At 38.7% G+C, this 18,459-nt stretch overlaps 1 protein-coding gene across 1 annotated transcript in view; it reads left to right on the top strand.

Moving 5' to 3' along the window:
- The first annotated feature begins 3,207 nt into the window (after positions 1-3,207).
- Positions 3,208-18,459, top strand: part of FAM13C (family with sequence similarity 13 member C) — a 48,256-nt gene continuing 33,004 nt past the window's right edge. Inside the window, exons 1-3 of the mRNA XM_008502175.2 lie at positions 3,208-3,269; positions 9,878-10,076; positions 15,329-15,450. Coding sequence (XP_008500397.1) covers positions 3,208-3,269; positions 9,878-10,076; positions 15,329-15,450 — 383 coding nt within the window. The remainder of the gene's footprint in view (positions 3,270-9,877; positions 10,077-15,328; positions 15,451-18,459) is intronic.

Genomic DNA, 18,459 nt, shown 5'->3' with positions numbered 1-18,459 from the left:
CAAGACCATACTGTCTTTGTAAAGCATTCACTGTCTGATCCATACTTATTGTGCCAACTAATGCTGTTCTAATCTTATGAATGTATCATTTATATTGAACCTGCATCTCTATTGCATGCAAAATTGAGCTGTAGGTTCAGGGATTCCCATTTCAATCTTCTTCCTGACCTGGCAGTAATTCTCTTGATGATACAAACCAAGTAAAGAATGGAATTTCTATGCCAATGTATTTGTTAGGCATAAATAGGCAATGTATTAGTAAAATTTTCAGAAGTGAACAACAACATTTTCTGAATCATGGTCTCTCCAAAATATATGTAGATGTTTGCTTTGGAGTTCTCCAGCATTTTTGTTGTCAGCTGAGAGTTGGCATGTGATATTTATCTCAGCTTGATCAACATTTGGCAAAAGAATATTGGAGCAAAAATGGGCATAAAATCAGAAGGTTTTTTAACAGAAGAAGTATCTTTCCATGCATATTGCAAAAACATGAATGATTTAAAATAGTCAGCATAAATAAGATAAAATTGGTTTCAAAGCCTCTATTTTCAGAAATGCAGAAAGGTGTAGTTTAATGACTTTAGAACTTATGGTCTTTAGAAGTAGGTCTGCTACTCAGTGCTGAGGTCCAGATCTTCCCTCACCTGTAGGTGTTGTATTATTTTAATTGGGACTTCAGGATGATGAGAGACCTGATACATCATCTGAATGTGGTGATGAAAGATATCTGACACTGAGAATTTCTCTTAGTTGAAGAATGGTGTTTTATAGTATTCCAGGTCTAATTTACTTTAATGACATTATTGAAAATGAGGATGTAACAGTAGTATTACATTTTCCCTGCCCCGTGGACTTAAAGGGAAACAGAAATACAGATTAAAACACCCCTGGCTCTCCCTTGTAAGGCAGGGCAAGGCCAGGGGCTCTGCCTGCTGTAGTCTCACCCAGACCATGTGGATAGGAAACAGCTGAAAGGAGGTGAAATCAACCAGTAGGCTCAAGCCAACATCACTAATGAAGTAAGCTTTTACCCAAAATAGAAATGTCTTCCTTCTGGGAGGAAGAAAAGTTATTGTGAGTCTACTGTAGCTTCTCCTTTGCTTTGTCCCAGGAGCAGGATGCCTTCATCTGTTTGGGAGATTAGCTCCAAAGCAGGAGCCTAGCTGTAGCTGACCTTTACCTTCATGTATTTATTAGTACTGTTCTGGTTTACCTGATTTTTTTGCTGTTGTTTTTGTTGAACTATTTCACAACCTTGCAGAAAGAGACTATCTGATAACATGGGTCAAGAACCATCTTTAAAAAAAATCGAGTTTGTGAGTGACCTAAAATAAATACAAAGCACTTGCCTAGAAGAGATTAAGTGACAGCTGTATAACACTGGAGTTCAGACAAACAATGGAAAAGCTCTGACGTTTGAAACTTGTTCTCAGTCCAGAGCATCTCTGCTTTGCAAACCAGTCTTCACTCAATCTCTGTTACTAGTAATAGCAACAAAGCTCTGCAGTATGTTTGCACAGGTCATGTTCTCTGCTAATTCATGCCCTGTGCAAACATACTCTTTCATGTAAAAATGGAGAAGTCCTGCTTACAGAAGTGTTCTCTGTTTGCTCCATGTCAGGAATAATACCCAGTCTCTTTTTAAGCTCTGCTCTAACCAAGCTGTGATTCTTATCAATGTGACTTTTTGAAAAAAAACTTGTGATTTCTCCATTACAGACTTGTGATACTAGATGCAGACCTAGTCTAACCATTAAAAATCATGAGCCAAGCACTTAAATATTGTGAAATACATTTAGTAAAAATAATACCAGATTTATTTAATGGCCCTCTACTTTTTGAGCATGTAAACAATTGCCACAGCAGCTAGAAGAATACCTCCTGCAAAGAGGAAAACATATTTGTATTGTCAGACCCAAGAAACTGGAAAAAAAATTTGAAATTTTAAGTCTAAGGCAAGATTTAAATATTAACCATTATATTTAGCTTTTGTGTTCAGCCTTGCACAAAACCTGGTACTCAATAGGGCAAAAGTCCTTGAGACTGGATGTGATATTCTGAATTCCCAGGTAATTTATATAAACTAATATATATATTTATACACACTCACAAATAATGGAAAGAAATACTGTCTGCAAGCATGGAGGAAGGCTGGGAAGATGTGAAGATACATTGTTAGAGCTGTAGGGGAGGGAAGTTGTCAGGGCTGTGGCTTCTGGAGGCTGCTGCTGGGAAATGTGTGTCACACCAGGCAGTGGCACAAGCTGCTGGGGGAAGGATGTGCTGTGCCTTGCATCCCTGCTCTGTTCCTGCTGCCATTGTCACAAACAGGAGTGCTCAGAAGATGCTGTGTTGTCTGCATCACCTTCTCCTTCCCCATACAAACAAACAAAAAAAATCCAGCTCTGATATGCAGCAATGAGATCATTATTATCTTTTTTTTTTTTTTTTTTTTTTTTAAATATTGCCATAAGATTTCAGGATGATCCACCAGAGTACTTACTGGATTTGAGAAATGTTTTTCAAGGGGGGATTCCACTTCTACCCCAGAACCAGCAGTATTGCAGTATCCTAAGCTGACCCCTGCTTAATGTATTATCTCAGGTCTGAAACATTTTGCTGCAGGAGCACAGCAGCCTCTTCCTTTCACAGGAATGGTTTCATCTATTGCTATTCCTTGCTGTTAGCTTAATAACCTTCTTCTACTTGAACTGTCCTGGCTGCCAGTTTATTTTTTCATAGCTTCCCATGGGGTTTGGCCATGAGCTGAGTGTGTAAGAGACTAAACAAGAAGAAAAATCCTCCAGAGATCTTAGCTGAGCACAGCTATTTAAGTAATAAAAACAACTGAATTTGATGAGCCAGTTACATAGAGCAAATGCTTGAAGGACAAAATGCCAAATACTTGTTTGTAAACCCAAGCTTTTATCAGCAGCACTGTTACAGCTATAACATATGATCCATTTCTGAGGCTCACAGCCTACCTGCATCCCTGTACTAATTCAAAGCTCTGCTGGTTGGGCTTTGTGAGTGTTCTAGGACTAATCCCTATGGTGACTTGATTATGAGCATGTGCAGAGCAGCTGAAGATACAGTCGTGTATGTAGAGCTAACACACAGAGACTTGCCTTGCAATGCTGTGTTTGTGCATATGTTCCCACAACTGAGAAGGACACAGGAAGCCTGCCTGCCTTGCTGACTTATCTGATGTTTTCTTGTTTCTGTTTCAGCATTCAAGATAGTTCCTTCAACACGACAGCTTTAGCAGAGTAAGTGAATGCTTTAAAGATGTCCTTATTTTTAAATAAGAATCACGAGCTTAGTGACTGTAGAGGATAATTGTAAGCAGTATTTGCAAAGTCCCAAGCTATCTGTCATGTATTTTATTTGGTTTTCTGTGATCTATGTATATTTTTGGCTGCATGGGAAGGATTGCATGAAATAGCTGCCTTTACATAACCTGGGGACCATCTAGCAGTGAAATACATTTCTGGGAGAGTGGATGTTTGATACACATCACACATGGTTAAATGTATGATTTTCAGTGTAGGATAAATATCGCTCATTTCTGATGCTGATGATCTTGATAAAGATGGGTATGTCAGTTTTCTCAGAACACATGGTCTGTACTTCCTTCAAGCATTATTAACAAAAAAAGAATTGGAAATAATTTGAACAAAATAATTATACATTAGGCCAAGTCCCAAGTACATAATTTATTTGTAATCAATTCCATGAACTCATTAGGAGTCATTTCATATGCATCATGATCATAAGGATATATATGATAATTTTTTTTGTTGTTGCTTTACAACAGGACAAAGGGAGAGCATCAGAAAGTTAGAAAGGCAAAGGCTTTAGGAACTGTTACCAATGAAATAGTCTTTTTTTTATTTTGCTAAGCCACTTCAATTTTGGTGTTCCCTACATTATTATTTTTTATGCTTTTCATTGTTTCAAAACCTTTTAGGGAAAATTCTTCAGCAGTAATGTGCCAAGCAGTTTCTCAGGAGGGAAAGGGTTTGTAGATTTGTTTGCATTTGTGTTGAGTTTTAAACTGATAAAATGCTTATAATTAAAAAAAAGCCAAATAATTTAGCTGGGCAGTGAGCTGTTTGCCTAAGTGTGGTGGGGACAGGATACATTCTGAAAGCAGGCCCAGTTTTAATTGTCTGATCCATCCTTAAGTATTTTCAAAATCATTACAGTAACCTTTCATAGGGATCCAAATAATTACCCTCATACATTGCTTCACTTTTTTGGCTTAAATTACCTTTCTTCATTTAATGTTGTAATTTAGTCACTCTTTTTCTGTGATTGTGGCAGATAGGGAAATATTTAACAGCAGCTAATAAATAATTGCAATTTTAAAATATTTTCCTGTGTCTCTATTAGTTAGGCAGTAAACAGTGATCTGTAAAATTCTGGCATTCAAGAATAACCAGATTACAGATAACAAAATATGAAAAATGGGCTTTCTCCTCCCCTTTTCTCTGTTTCTGAGTACATGAATTGTTTCCCTTAGACTGTGGTGGAGCAACCCCTTTGACTGCCTCACCTTGAGCTTTCTGGGACCTGAAGGTGATCCTGCTTCTTGTGACCATTAAGACAAGGGCCAGGCTGGCACACAGCTGCCTGACTGTGTAGTACCAGTGATGCCCATGGGGAAAGGAAGGGGGGTGCAGAGGTGCTGGGCTGAGAGGCAGCACGAGGGCTGGGCCAGGCATTGCCTGAATGGTGAATGTCCCTCATTTTTAGCTCTTGTTTTTTCTCTTTCAGAGACTTTAATTTTAAATCTTCTCAATGGAAATGACATATGAAATGACATTCCATTTCCAATGACATAGGAAAAGCTTCATCCAGATGAACAACTTGGTTTCCAGAGTTGATGTCTCTAAATCTTGTTTAGACCCTCCCTCTTAAGCCTGTTTTTGAGAACTGCTGAGGATACTGATTTTAATACCAGTTTCTGCTGGTGATAGCTGAAAATAGGTTACTTTTATTTAGCAGAACGAAGACAACTTTCCATGCAACTTTATACATCTTAATTTGACAATGTCTCTCTTCACTTCTGGCAAAGGCAAAATCTGGGCTTCCAGAATAATATAAAATCAGTGATACAGTATTTTGAGGAACATTTCTCCAAACAAGGCAAGTGCCTGAGGTTGCTAAGCTTCCAGCAAGCCATTCATGCAGCCTGGTTTAGAAGGTGTTCATGTGAACATCTTAAAGTTCAAGTCAGCAAAAGAAAGCAGTTTTCAAGTTTTACTGAAATAGCTCCTATGGAAAGGTGTAAATGGAAGAGGGTTAAAATAATCTAATGCTATTAAACCAGAGATCCTTGGAAGAAACATGAAGAGGCAGTACTATAAAGAGTCAGAGCAGCAGTTCATCAAGACTGGGATCCCATCTCTAACCTTGGCTCTGGCCAGTGCCATAATATCAGTAATGGATGTACTTACTTTTAAGAGACATATCCATCAGTCAGCAGATTTGGTACTGAAAGAAAAGGTTTTACATCAGTGGTTTTTTTGTCAAAAGGCATAGTTCCTGGCCAATGTGAGATTCAACCAATGTAGATTTATGACTTGAAGCTGTTCTGGTGCATTTTCTGACATTTGAGGAATGAATAAGATGATGCTCTAGGTTCTGGGTTGGGGGAACCCTCTCTGCTAAGTGGTCACAAGCTATCATAAAACTTATCAAACTCTTGAATAGCCTTCTGCTAAATATATCTAAAGTTGAATAACAAGAGTTACAAGCTACTGGTGAGAGGACTGTGTGCATGCCTGTGTTGATATATGTAGAGAGGTGGCATGAACACATAAGCTGCATTCTTAAGCCAAAGCCAAAACAATTTGTGCCTTAACAATGGATATTTGGATTGTATTATGGATTAATTTTTTTTAGGGTCCTGTTATGGTCTTACCTCAAGCACTGTCTTACATGAGACTATCTTGCTTGAAATTTACTTTTATAAAGAGAAAAATTTCTAGTAACAATTTTAGAGTGTTGCTTCTGAACTTCTTCACAATCTTTATATCATATGATGGCCTTCCCTGATTCATTACAGCTTATCTTTCCTATGTACTGCTATCCAGTTATTCAAATACAATTTTTCATGCTCATTTATGTTGTTTTAAATTTCTATCTCGCTTTATGACTTTTATCAGTTGCTGCAGGCTAAGCCAGCATCTCTACCTCTCAATATCATGCTTTTACAGCCCACTCAGGAAAAGCAGCCACCAAGGCACTTTCCCATACACAAGTATTCACACTTAGTCTTGGCTGATGAACCTGTGCTCAGACACCTAGTGTTCCTCCAGAGAGTTCCCCATAGCTAAAATGGTTTTCAAGACTGAAGATTGCCAAGTGTGGTGACTGGTGAGAGGAGGAGGTGAGGCTAGCTGATATCAGAGCTGCTTCCTCTCACCTCCTTTTACTGTGGCACAGGCAGGAGGGAGATTTTGTCCCTTTGGGGAGTTTCTTGCCTTTGCTAACTGTGGTAAGAGTAGGGTAAGCCAAGATAACCACCCCTGCTGACATCTTACCATACTCCTATATCTATGTTGGGAGCTCTGTCCATCCAGCTATGGCCTTGGCACTGCCTCCTCACAGTGTATTTCCTTGCAATGTTTTTCTCTGTCTCAAGCTTTCCATCATGTTTTCTATCCAGGTTCCTGGTTCCTTCCATACTGAGCTTCCTTCTTCATACCCCCAGTATGTCTTGTCCTCACCCTTTGCTGGTGTCAGAGATCCATAAAGTAATTAATGAAAAAGGTGGGGTTAATTAATGAAATTAATTAATGAAATTAATTAATTAATGAAGAAGAGGGAAAAGGTGGGGCTGGCATCTGGAGGCAAAGGCAACTATAGTTCTACAGTCAATTTATCCATTTTGTACATCAGCTCTTGTCTTCCATCCGTCATCCCACTTTGCCTTGTAGGGACAACTGCACCTGCTGCAGGAATTCCGTGTGACTGGAGGGGGATCTGCAATTACTTACATGAAGCAGTTGCTAGCAGCAAATGCTTTCATTCATGTGCTGATGCAGTCAGGAAGTGTAGACACTTGAGTATCCCTTTAAATATTTTCTGCTGCAGTCTGGCTTTTGATAGATACTAGCAGAAGGCTGGTGGGAAAGAGGAATGTGTTAAAACCCCTGCCATCAAATTGCCATGCTGAACTAGGAATTCATCACTTAATGTGCTCTGTCCTAAGTGGGGCAGCTCTTCTGAAACTGGAAGTGGAATTACAGGCTGCTTCCCCCATAATGTAGGGATTCCTCTGCCAGCAAACTTCAAGTGACCCAGGCCTGGTTCATGTCTGTGACCTGTGAGTATTAACGGAGGGTGACGAGAGGCCCCCACTTTTTTCCCAGAAATAAAACCTAGAAAAGGTGAATTCCTATTTGTTAGTAATGTGTGTATATATATGTATGTTTATTTGAAGAAAGACTGCTCATAGCCTTTGCAGTTATATCATTCCACAGAGTTCAGCCACGCTGCACAATATTCTTGAACACTATGGTTAGCATCCAGACTTCTCTTTTAATTAGGCAGCCTGATGTTTTTGAGTTAGGGGAATGTGATTTTAATAATCACATTAATTGATAATGATTCTTCAGGCATCTGAAAAATTCTGCTGGTTCATTTTTTAAGACTAAGGATCACTGTATAATTGAAGGTACTTAGGGATTCTTTCCCTGCTGCACTAGGAATGACACTTCTACTAGAGCAAATATTTGTGTGAGTCTAGGAGAAAATCACCCTTAGCTAATTGTTTCTAATTTTTTAAATGTGAATTACTGTAAGCAATCAAAATACAGAATTTCTTGTCATTTTTCTGTAATTTTTATGGCAAGCTCCGAATTCTTTGTCATCATTATTTCCATCTGGCTGAAAATTATATATACTTAACATCTCAGATTCTCCTATTCCTTTGGAATTTAGACTGTCATAGAGAAGCTATGGCATTAAATGACTCCAAGTAAGATGATTTTAGGAAAAATTATATTATGCTTTGGGCTCCTCTGCCATGTTATTAAAAGCTGAATTTCCTGATCTGGTAGAAAGTCAGCAATTATTTTGTACCCATTTTCGAGGTGTGATGGGGATTCAATTCAGACTCTGAACATGATCAAGCAGGCATTTCCAGTCCCAGCTGTTCTACTGCAAATTTTGTCTGAAATCTACTGTCAAAAAAATAAAGTTGTCAGGATGCTTCTGTTTAAACATTAGAAAGAAATATTTGTTCTCAAGAGGATGCAGAATTCCTGGAGTATTACCTGCTAATGCTATTGGTATTTTTGAACAATGCATTTTTGCACATGGTTTTGTGTAACCAACATTAACATTAACTACTGTTCTTACTAGGTAAATATATTATGGTCTTGTGTTCTTAATTTACACCTTATTACTTTCATTCAGATGTAGCTCTGATGCTAATACATTGAATTTTACTGTACAGAAGCTGTGCTGTACAGCAGTGAGCAGAGTTTTGCAACTGTGCAAGGATATGTTCATTGATGAGTGTCTCTGTGAAAAAAAATTCTTCAAATTTTAACTTAAGTATTCTTGAGGCATGGAGCTCTTGTGGCTATGTTAGTGTATGTTGACTGCTAGAGGATGCAACTTAACCTTTCAGAAAGGTTTTTAAATCAGATCATACCTTAAAATTAGCAACATTCTGCAAATTGTTGAAATGCCAGTAGGATATAAAGCACCTCACCCTGTAACTATAACAACTGTTCTGGCCCACACTCACAAATAAAGCATGGACAGGAATGGTGTTTAACTCCATAGGCACCCTCTGAGCATCCATCTGGAATGCTGTCGGCAACAGATGGAAAGTGTGTTAGGCAGCTCAGAATCCTTAGGAGAAAACATTGAATTAACAAGTCATGCTTTTGAAAAAAAAATCTCAGGGAGGTGTAATCCAATGGTCCTTGACTCTTTCCATTTTGGAAGATTCGCACCAGGAGAGAGGTCATCTCTCAGCTAGACATTAGAATTTTACCAGCTGAAGCTAACATCTGAAATTCCACCAGCAAACTAAGCAGCAGCCAGAGATTTTTAAGCTGTAATGCCAACCTGCTCATCCTGCCAGCTAAACAGGCAGCCTTGAACTCTGCATTGCAGTAAATTTCTGAGTGATTCCAGGCTGACACTACCAGTGGAAGGCATTAGACCCATTTAAGTTGGGTGTAGATAAGACTAGCAATATCTTCTTATGACAAGTTGCACTCTGCAGGCTATCTGGAGATTGGAAAATATCTGTCAGTGGTTACCTGAGCAATACGAGAGCACCAGTGTCTGTTTAAACCACAAGATGTGCTGTTATACTGGAGAGTCTTTTCTCCACACTGGGAGCACACGATACTTGTCCCTTCCACCTAAATGTGTTGAACACATCTGGCTCTTAAAACCCAGCTTTGCAGGGTCACCTCCCTCCTTTTGTCCAAAAGGCCTGAAAAACAGAAATGGTTAAAAAGGAAATGTGACTATGGAGAGGAATTATTGTATGTGACAACATTTTTGTGAATTAGATGGGCAAAAGTCTTCTGCATGAAACAGATTTTAGATTTTCAGATTTTATTTGGGGAATGTGAACTCTCAAACTAGTGCCTCTAAAGCTAGTCTTATTTAAATGGCTCCTCAGATGAATGTATAATGATATTAGTAGTTATCTTGTGAGCTGAAAATAAACACTAGCCTCTCAGATGCTAACACATGCAGTAGTTGATGTGTGGACTACTCAACTTGGTAAAATTAAAATGCCATAAATAGATAAGAACTTGTTGCTTTTCATCCTTCATAATATTTTGACAGGTGTCTGAAGTACTGCCTGATGCATTTCAATTTTATTTTCTTACAGAGATGATGATAACAAAGAGAATTTTCCGGACAATACTGCTTTCTTAGAGGAAAGGCAACTGCCTTTGCAAGACACTCAGCAGCACAAGCAGCAGGCTGTAATTGACAACGCTTTAAAGCCTGACATGGGCAACTTAAAGCTAAGAAAACCTAAGGCCATTGCAAAGCTAGAAAATGGAAAAAGCCACGAGGAGAGTCAGGTAAAGAACTAAGGTTACCAAGGAGCAGGTTTTATGGTACATTGAGCAAACATACATTTTGAAATGCAAAGTGAGAGTCCCTGGTAATCCATGATGTGATTGAGACCCCACCATAATCCACCCTGATTTTCTGGGACCTGGAGTCCTGGAATTGTCTGTAATGACAGACAATTTATTTCAGTCAGGAAATGCATACAGAGTATGGTGCAACTGCTATCAGGAATGAGTGGAGACCATAGCTGAAGATGTGCAATTATCTCTCTTTAGATTCCATGTGACTACTTCAGATCTAAAAATCTTGTTAGTTTCAGAACTTTAGACATTTCCTACTTTGTTTATTTGACTGAGGATTTCTTGTGCTGATATTTTGTCTACCAGTGGGGAGATTTTGTACTTTCTCTTTATCTTTTTGCTTTTCTGATCTTTAAGTAGTAAATTCCAGATTCTGGTATTGGTGCTCTTGCCCACAAGATTTCCCAGGCTGAGTTGAGGGGAGCAAAACTGTAATTTTCTAAAGGCTATAAAAGAAGACTAGAAATGAAGAAGCTGCTGCCTGGGAGGTACTTTGCTACCTAAACTCCAGAATTATCACCTCCCAGTAGCTGCAGGAATTACCTCTATTGTACTCCAGCCCTTCCCAAATTGTGCCTCATGTATAGTGTAATGAATAGAGCTCTAAAGCAGGTTTAGCCCTTCAGCTAGATATATTCTTATAACCAAGATAATTGTTAATGTTCGTAAATTTCTGGCCTGTAGTAAGCACAAGGCCTGAGAGATACCTGTGTTTACAGCTCTTCTTTGATTTATAATGCATTTGGTTTTTTTCTGCCTCTTGCTTGTGGATAGAAATTTGCAGAGCTTTTTCAGAAATTCTTGGAGCCCATTATTAATTTTTCCAAATTTAGAATGGGTATTCATAATTTTGGATGGGATGCCTTACCTTCTAAGTGAGAAATATGCTTTTGAATTCAAAAAGAAAAAGTAAAAGCAAATGGTACACCAGTGGTAATATCACAGTCTCTTTCAGAGTATCAGTGTCAGCTCTTGCTCTAGTCCTCATGTTTTTTACTGGAGTTCATCCCTGAGATGAAGTAATAAGTACTACTTTTTTTAAACTGTATTGCATTAATAGGAAGTTAATGTCTGAAGGGACATGAGATATTCATGGTTATAAGGAGGTAAGGAAAATGACAGGAAAATTTGCCTCATGAAGAGCAAGTGAGGCATATTAGGATGAAGATTTGTGAAGTTTTACACAGGGAAAGATCTGTCCTATGGATCATCTGTTGCTCTTTCAGCTACTTTGAGTCTCCTGTCTGCCTGCTGCATATATCCGTATGCTTTGCATATATCTCCTACCCAATGAAAGCTAATGCAGCATAGATTTGCTGTTCTGAGGTGTTTTACATTGTATGTAAAGGTTAACTGAAAATGTTAATATATTTTCATGGGGAAAATTTTGAGTATATAATTAGACTGCCATAAAATATCAGTGCAACTTATTTATGCAGCCTCTGGAAGGAAAACTGTGTCAGGCAGATGATTGTCACGTTACTCAAGGGCTTGAATTATGAAAGACAAAAATGGTCCTGGGTCCCCATACTACCCATTGCTCCCATGTCTATGTACTGGAAGATGTAAGATACGTAGGCACTATTTTATCTCACCTTTGATTTGATGGGAGTACTTGGCAGATGAGAAGTAGTGTAGAGCTTTGAGTGTAATATAAAAAAGAAGCACCAAGCAAGTATCCGTCCATAAAAAACTCAACTCATTCATAGAGGGAACAGTAAACTGTGATAGACTTTTCAATAGTTATCCTATTTCTATACACTGAGTTCAGTGGTGCTTGCTGTAGAGGAAAGAATTTGCCTCTTGGATGGGTTTGCAGAAGGATACTGTTTTGGAGTAAGCATCTAGCAAGCCCTTCATTTTGCATAGCCTTGTCATTAGTAAGGATGTGCATGCTCCTGGACCCTGAGCATTTGCCTTGCTGCATCTTCAGCTACCTCAAGGGCTTTTTGTCTTAAAGAAGCATGCATCTGGCTCCTGGGTTTGTTGACAGTGCCTATGAAAAGTGAGGATGTGCCTGCAGAAATCTGTGAAGGTTTTGCTTTTGTCTCTGGTTTCTCACTGGGCCCCTTGATATATTGTGACCTCCCAAGCCCTGTTGGTGTTGTCTGTGGAGCCTTAGCCATGAGCTGGCAGCAACTGCTTCTCTCCACTGTGAGGCAGAAAACAAAGAGCTGCTGTGTTGTTCCTAGTAGCTATTGTTTACATGTGTAGATAGCAGGTTGTTATTATCTGAAAAAGTGGGCCAGACTGATGCTTTGAAACACTGTGCAGTTGCATGTACCTTCCTTCTGTGAAACACCTTGCCAGCAAGCCACACAAAGAGATAAATGATGTACTTACAGGCAGCTGATGTCAGATTAACAAAGAGCAATATCTGAGTACATGCATTTATGAAAGAAAATCATGATGCCCTGCACATTGTGATTAAACTGTTCATCCTCCTTTTCTTGGCTTTCTTGATAGAGTGGCTTTTTTTGACAGCCTCTTCATTTTCCCAACGTGACTTCTCCATGGCATCAGAAAGAGACAGTGACAATACTGCAGTGACAATATCTTTTTGAAAGGTGCTGCTCTGATAACCCAAGGAAATGTTTGCTGTTTGCTCCTGTGTTTTATAAGCCCAAGACCTGCTTTTTCAGAAAATTTTCAAATAATTTAAAATCACAAAAGGCTATTAGGAAATAAATAATTTTACTGCATGTGTTGGAAGGGTGACAGCCTCTTTGGATGGGAACCAATTTTGTGTGACTTTCTACTAGAAAGAAGCCAGGGGATTTCCACTGTAGGGATGTCACTGAGAGGGAACAGACAGCTGTGTTCAAGGAAAGGAAAGATGGCCAGGTTGGGGATTTTAAGCTTCACAAGGCTGTCAGTGGGCTGAACTGTGATTCCTGTGCCTTTTGACACAAATATAGAACTGTGGTCATGTCCCCTAGGTCTTGATGAAGAAAAGGTTATTGAGTTTGCAGTGATGATTTAACAGGGCCAAGTCTAATAAAAGTGCAGTACCAAATGACTTCACTTGACCATTCCTCAGCAAATAAAATATCAGGAGAGTAAAGCTGGACCTTGGGTGTTGCATACAGTTATTTCTCTGGGGGCAGGAGGTGGGTGTAGGGGCAGCTTTAACCTTTCCAAATAAGGGAAGAGAGTCAGTCGTCTGGAATGTGTTTACACTGCTGTACTGCAGCTACTTGTTGTCATCTTTCCTATAATTTCATGATCTTCTTTAGCAATTGTGCACTGTTAATCTATAGAAAATCAGATCAATTAGGAATTATTTGAATTCAAGAGATGAAGAAGCATATGCTCAGCACGTACTCCAGGGAGTCAGTGTGAAAACAGATGGTAAGGAATGGGAAGTCTGCTCTCCTTGCCTAATGCTTTCTTCTGTCACTCATCTTTGATGCACAGTCATGAATATAGATCATTAGGTGAATAAATCATCTTTGAATTCCTTATTGATACAGAGATATAAAACTACACTAAACATGCTAGATAGTTGATGTAGTAAAAAGTTCAGTTTTCAAGTCATATTATCAAGGTAAACAACTATAAAAATAAAATGATATCTTGAAAAAATCAATGCCTAGACATGGAAATGCTGAAAACTACTGTGTGAAATTTTATATTTCTAGTATAAAGTAACTACTTAGGTTGAATGGATTTCAAAGAACTTTCAGTAATTTGACATTAAAATTGGGGGTTTTAAATGCACAGGAATTCAGAAAAATGGAGCGGATCCTAACATTAGCTTCATAAACACACAAATGTGTCAGGCAGTCTGCAAGTTCCACTTCAGCGTTTTAGGTATAGTCTGTTTATATTTAAACCACACATCCCATCATGGATTAAATTTGTTCACTACCCTGTCCATTAAATGTGCCTGCTTATTTTCATGTCTGAACTGTCATTCTCAGGATAGCCAGGAGGCACTTCTGCTAGAGACTTCAGTCCTGGCTGTTTTCTATATTGGCAGATGCTCTGACAGAGATGGGTTATGACATGCTGTGATTTTTAAAAGGAAAACAGATTTTTGAAACATTTCATCTTGTGAAACAGAAGTGATTTATCTCATGGTAACCCAAAGGTTACAATTTTTATAATAGTGTTATTTATTTTTGTTTAAATAGTATGTATCTCTAAACAAGCTTCATTCATAATCTGTAAAAATGGCACAGGCTAAGATGGAGGTAAAAGCAGTCACTCCTCATGTAAATGCAGGATGGCCTCAGACCTCCAACTTCCCATCCAAACAGTCTTAACACAAACTTCTCACTTCCATTCTTCCAAGTAAGCTTTAAAACTGGAGCCAAGTCAGATACATTGCTTTACCAATGAAGTGCATGCTATTGTTTTGTAAAGAATATTGTATTTTATTTTTTTCAACTATTAGAATAAAATATGAGTATAAAATATGATAAAAGCTAATAAAAAGGTAGGGAAAAGTCCCACTTTGATTATAAATTTTTAAATAACTATATAAACTTATGCCTTTGCAATGAAAGGGAAATATAATGTATTTTATAGGAAAGGAAATTAAGAAGTGCTGAACACATCTTGTCATGGCTCTACAACTGTTTTTCAAAACCCTGTAATAAGATGGGTACTTTTCTAATTGCTACCCTCTTCCTCAATCTGTGGGACTAAATTGCCTTTTTTATTTTCTGCATGGTAGGTTGACTGATGTGACTTTTTTCCCCACTGCCTTTTACTCCTGCAATATTCCTCTATTGATAAAGCTATGCATGTGTTAGGGAGAGGAAAAAAAGCAAAAGGGAAAAAGGAAACTGGTTAAACCTTACAAATCTTATTCAAGTGAAATGCATTTGCTTTCATCAGCCAAAATTTTTCTGATGATGCCAAAGTAATAAAAGTAAATAATTTCAAATTAAATATTAAAGCATACATAAACAAAATAAAATCGAGCTCTGTAGTAGCACCTCATCTCAGAAGTTGATGTCTGTTATCTAAGTAATAAGCAGAAAGTGGAATACAGTGTGCTTTGATTTCAAAACTTGTTTTACAGGGGAAGGACATACTATGTTATTAAAGAGCCCCACACTCAGTATCCAGTCTCATAGAGCTCTTTTTTTCTTAAAGCAAAATATTCAGCATTCAGCAAAATATTCAGGGCATTCTTTTTTTTTTTTTTTTTTTTTTTTTTTTGTGTATAGGAGCTGGAAAGTGCATTGCCAGGCCTCTCAGGGTGGCAAAGGAAGGCTGGATCCTCAGCTAATGACCATGCACAGGATGTGGCTTTAAGAAGTCAAGAAGCAGTTGTGAGACCTCAACCAAGGTAAGCAGGCAGAGCATTTAATTTCTGATTAACTGTAGGAAAGGCTAATTCATTTGTTGCCTTTTGTATAAAATACTCAGACACCTGGCTCTCACTGACACTTATATTCTGTATTTATATGGCTCAAACTGTTTGGAGAAAGGTAATGGGCTTGAGATAAGAATGAAAATGTCATCATTCCTTAAACCATTTGTATTACAAGCAAGAGGAACATCCTCAGTTCAGAAGCTTCAGTTCCATTTCCAGGTTTCAAAAATATTTTGTACTTCTTTTTACCTCAATGCTGACTTGCCTCACTCTTTCTCAAAATTGTATGGTCTCTGAGAAATGGGAGTGGGAACCTGCACACCTGATTCAGCATAGTTCTGCATTTATGTAGATTTCTGGTTGTGGGTCCTGTGGCAACTGTGCTTGGTCCAGTGCTGTGAAGGGTGTAGGGTATTCAGGTCAGGCATTAACTGAGTCTTGATGGCAGGAAACACAGCTGCTGATAAAAAGCTCAGCTCTGGTAAATATTGCAAGTCACGGTTCCACCTCCAATCCTTCATGGCCGTACAAAATGCTGAAAATGGGGTGCAATTTGACAAATTTCCCATGCTCAGGTACTGGTTAGTCCCCCTTCGCTGTCCACATAGATGTTCATGCAGGTTGGCTGGGTCTCTGCTCTTTGTTCTCTTCCTCAAGGGGTGTAACATCCTTGGAGCTGTGTCAGAGGCCCTGGCTGCCTTTGGAGGGACCCGAGCAGCAGCTGTACAACCCGGGGATGCTCAGTGGGTCAGGGCACAGCAAGCTGACAGAGCTCATTGCCTTCAAGGTCTGTTTCAGGTCAGAACTAGGTTGGTAGTGACACTAGCCATCTAAAGGCAGTTTGATGCTTTATGTGAAGTGATGTCTTCATCACAGCTTTTAGTAGGCAATATTGTAAGTGATATTAATTTGTGCTCTCAAAGGGGACTTTAGTGGAATGACCAAGTACTTAATTAGCTTTCACATAGAACTGCTTTCACTCTCCAGTGCTTGTTTATGGAACAGAAACTGCATCTCACTGTTTGTAATTAGCCCCAGTCTCAGAAGCCTGGCTTTTCTTTTTTTTTGGCATTCTTTATACTAAGAAAAAATCTTGTAAAGAAGAGCATAATGAGCTTGGTATCAGAGTTAGACCTACCTAGTGGCTCTGCTAGGAGGTCTCTTTGTAGGTAGGTAATGAAATAACATTGGTTAATTTTGATTGATGAAGGGCACATGATGAAAGAAACATGGACTTCAAAGATAAGAACAGATAAGAGTAGAGTGTAGATTAATAAAACAGCAACCACAAGCAAAGCTCTTCTGTCCACTTCAACAGTTTTGCCTTTTTAGTTTGCTTGGTATTAAACCATTTTTTACTATGCTATGTATTCCTCTCCAACACCAGGGCAGGTCCTTGGAAAGCCTGCTATGCACAATAGATAAATCTTTTAAATAGGAGTACCTGGACTGACCTTGCTAAGAGCTATGGAAACATAGTAATCAGATCTCAACTTTGGCATGTGTTAGTTTGATTACAGTACAACAAAATGGAGGCAACATTCCTGTCAAATAAGGAACCTGAAACATTAATTCATGGCTTCTGGCCTCACACACACACTTTATTTACTGTAACTGACTTAACTTTCCTTGGAAAAAAACATTCCCACCAACCAGCTGGGACAGAGCACTTCGAATTACAGACTCTGAAATTACCAGTTTTGGTTTGAGGGGTCACTGTGTCTGGTGACTCCTTTAAAGGGTCACTGGCAGCTTACCCTATCCCTCTGCTGTCAGTCAGCTTTGATGGTGCCAGGGCAATTACACACTCATGCAGATCTCTGGCTGCTGCATCAGGATCACAGAACTGGTTCCTGCAACAAGCTGTGGACCACAGCTGCCAGGGTTTGATGTTTGGCCTTGTTTTTCTGCCTGCCCTGCTCTGGGACATGGCAAAGGTTAAGTACTCAGTCTTGGCAGCTGGCAACAATCATAGCTGGATTTTGACGGAACACGTCTGATAGTCCACAAACTTGAATTTCACTATCTACCATCCTGGTTTTGCTAGGTTACTGGTAAAATTATCAATGCTTTGGAAAACTAGATTTTCTTGGGATCCCTAATGCATAAAGCAAAAGCTTTCTGGTCTTTTGGGGAAGAGGAGATGACCACACTTGCTGCAGTGTTGCCACTGGGAAGGCCTTTCTAAGAGTTATGTGTGTGTAGGATCAGAGAAGAAGTATTCCTGTCCTGTACTAAGAAGGAAGGTTGATTATTTCTAGTGTAGCTTGTTGTTACTCATGCTTTAAATTAGTTTCTGCAGACTGCAGTAGCTCTGTCATTAGTCTCACTGGTTTTTAAAGGCCTCAGATAGCTCCAAACTGTATAGTTTTTAAAATTTTGTTCTAGGGAGTGTAAGCATCTAAACCCAGCATAGTTTCAGTTTTTCTTAACATGGATTGAAAGCTACTGAGATATGAAAATATTTTCAGTATGGCCCCTGTTAAGCAGAACGATTTAGATTCAGGATAACCTGACAGGTGGTGTTCCTAAATAGATACATGACAGAGAAGGGGAGAACAGGCAATATATGAGAAACAATCTACAGAAGTATGAGTCATAAGTATATGTGTTGATTAGTTTTTTGAGGGGTGCTTTCAATTCAGGATAACCACTGAAACAGTGACAAAAGTTTTAGTAGGATTTGAGGAAAATGGCAGAATAGACTTGGTGAAGAGGTTTACAGCCAGAAGAATGAGGGAATAATGTCTCGTTCTTGGCTAAGCTATGCCTGACCTGTGAATCAAGGATTTTAATTTCAAGAGGTGTTTATCATACATGACTTATGAACATCCATAATGATTTAGAATATGAAATGCCATCTGCATGGAAGGAAACATTTATATTTTATTATAAGAATATGAATTTCTAATACTATTGCTAGCAATTACGTTGAATACGGTTCTCATTATTGTGTGTACTTGGGTTTGGATCAGAGTGCAA

This window comes from Calypte anna, chromosome 6 (genome assembly GCF_003957555.1).
Source record: "Calypte anna isolate BGI_N300 chromosome 6, bCalAnn1_v1.p, whole genome shotgun sequence".
Classification (NCBI taxonomy): Eukaryota; Metazoa; Chordata; class Aves; order Apodiformes; family Trochilidae; genus Calypte; species Calypte anna.
Note: the sequence above shows the minus strand (reverse complement) of the source record. Positions and strands in the feature narration are given on the sequence as shown.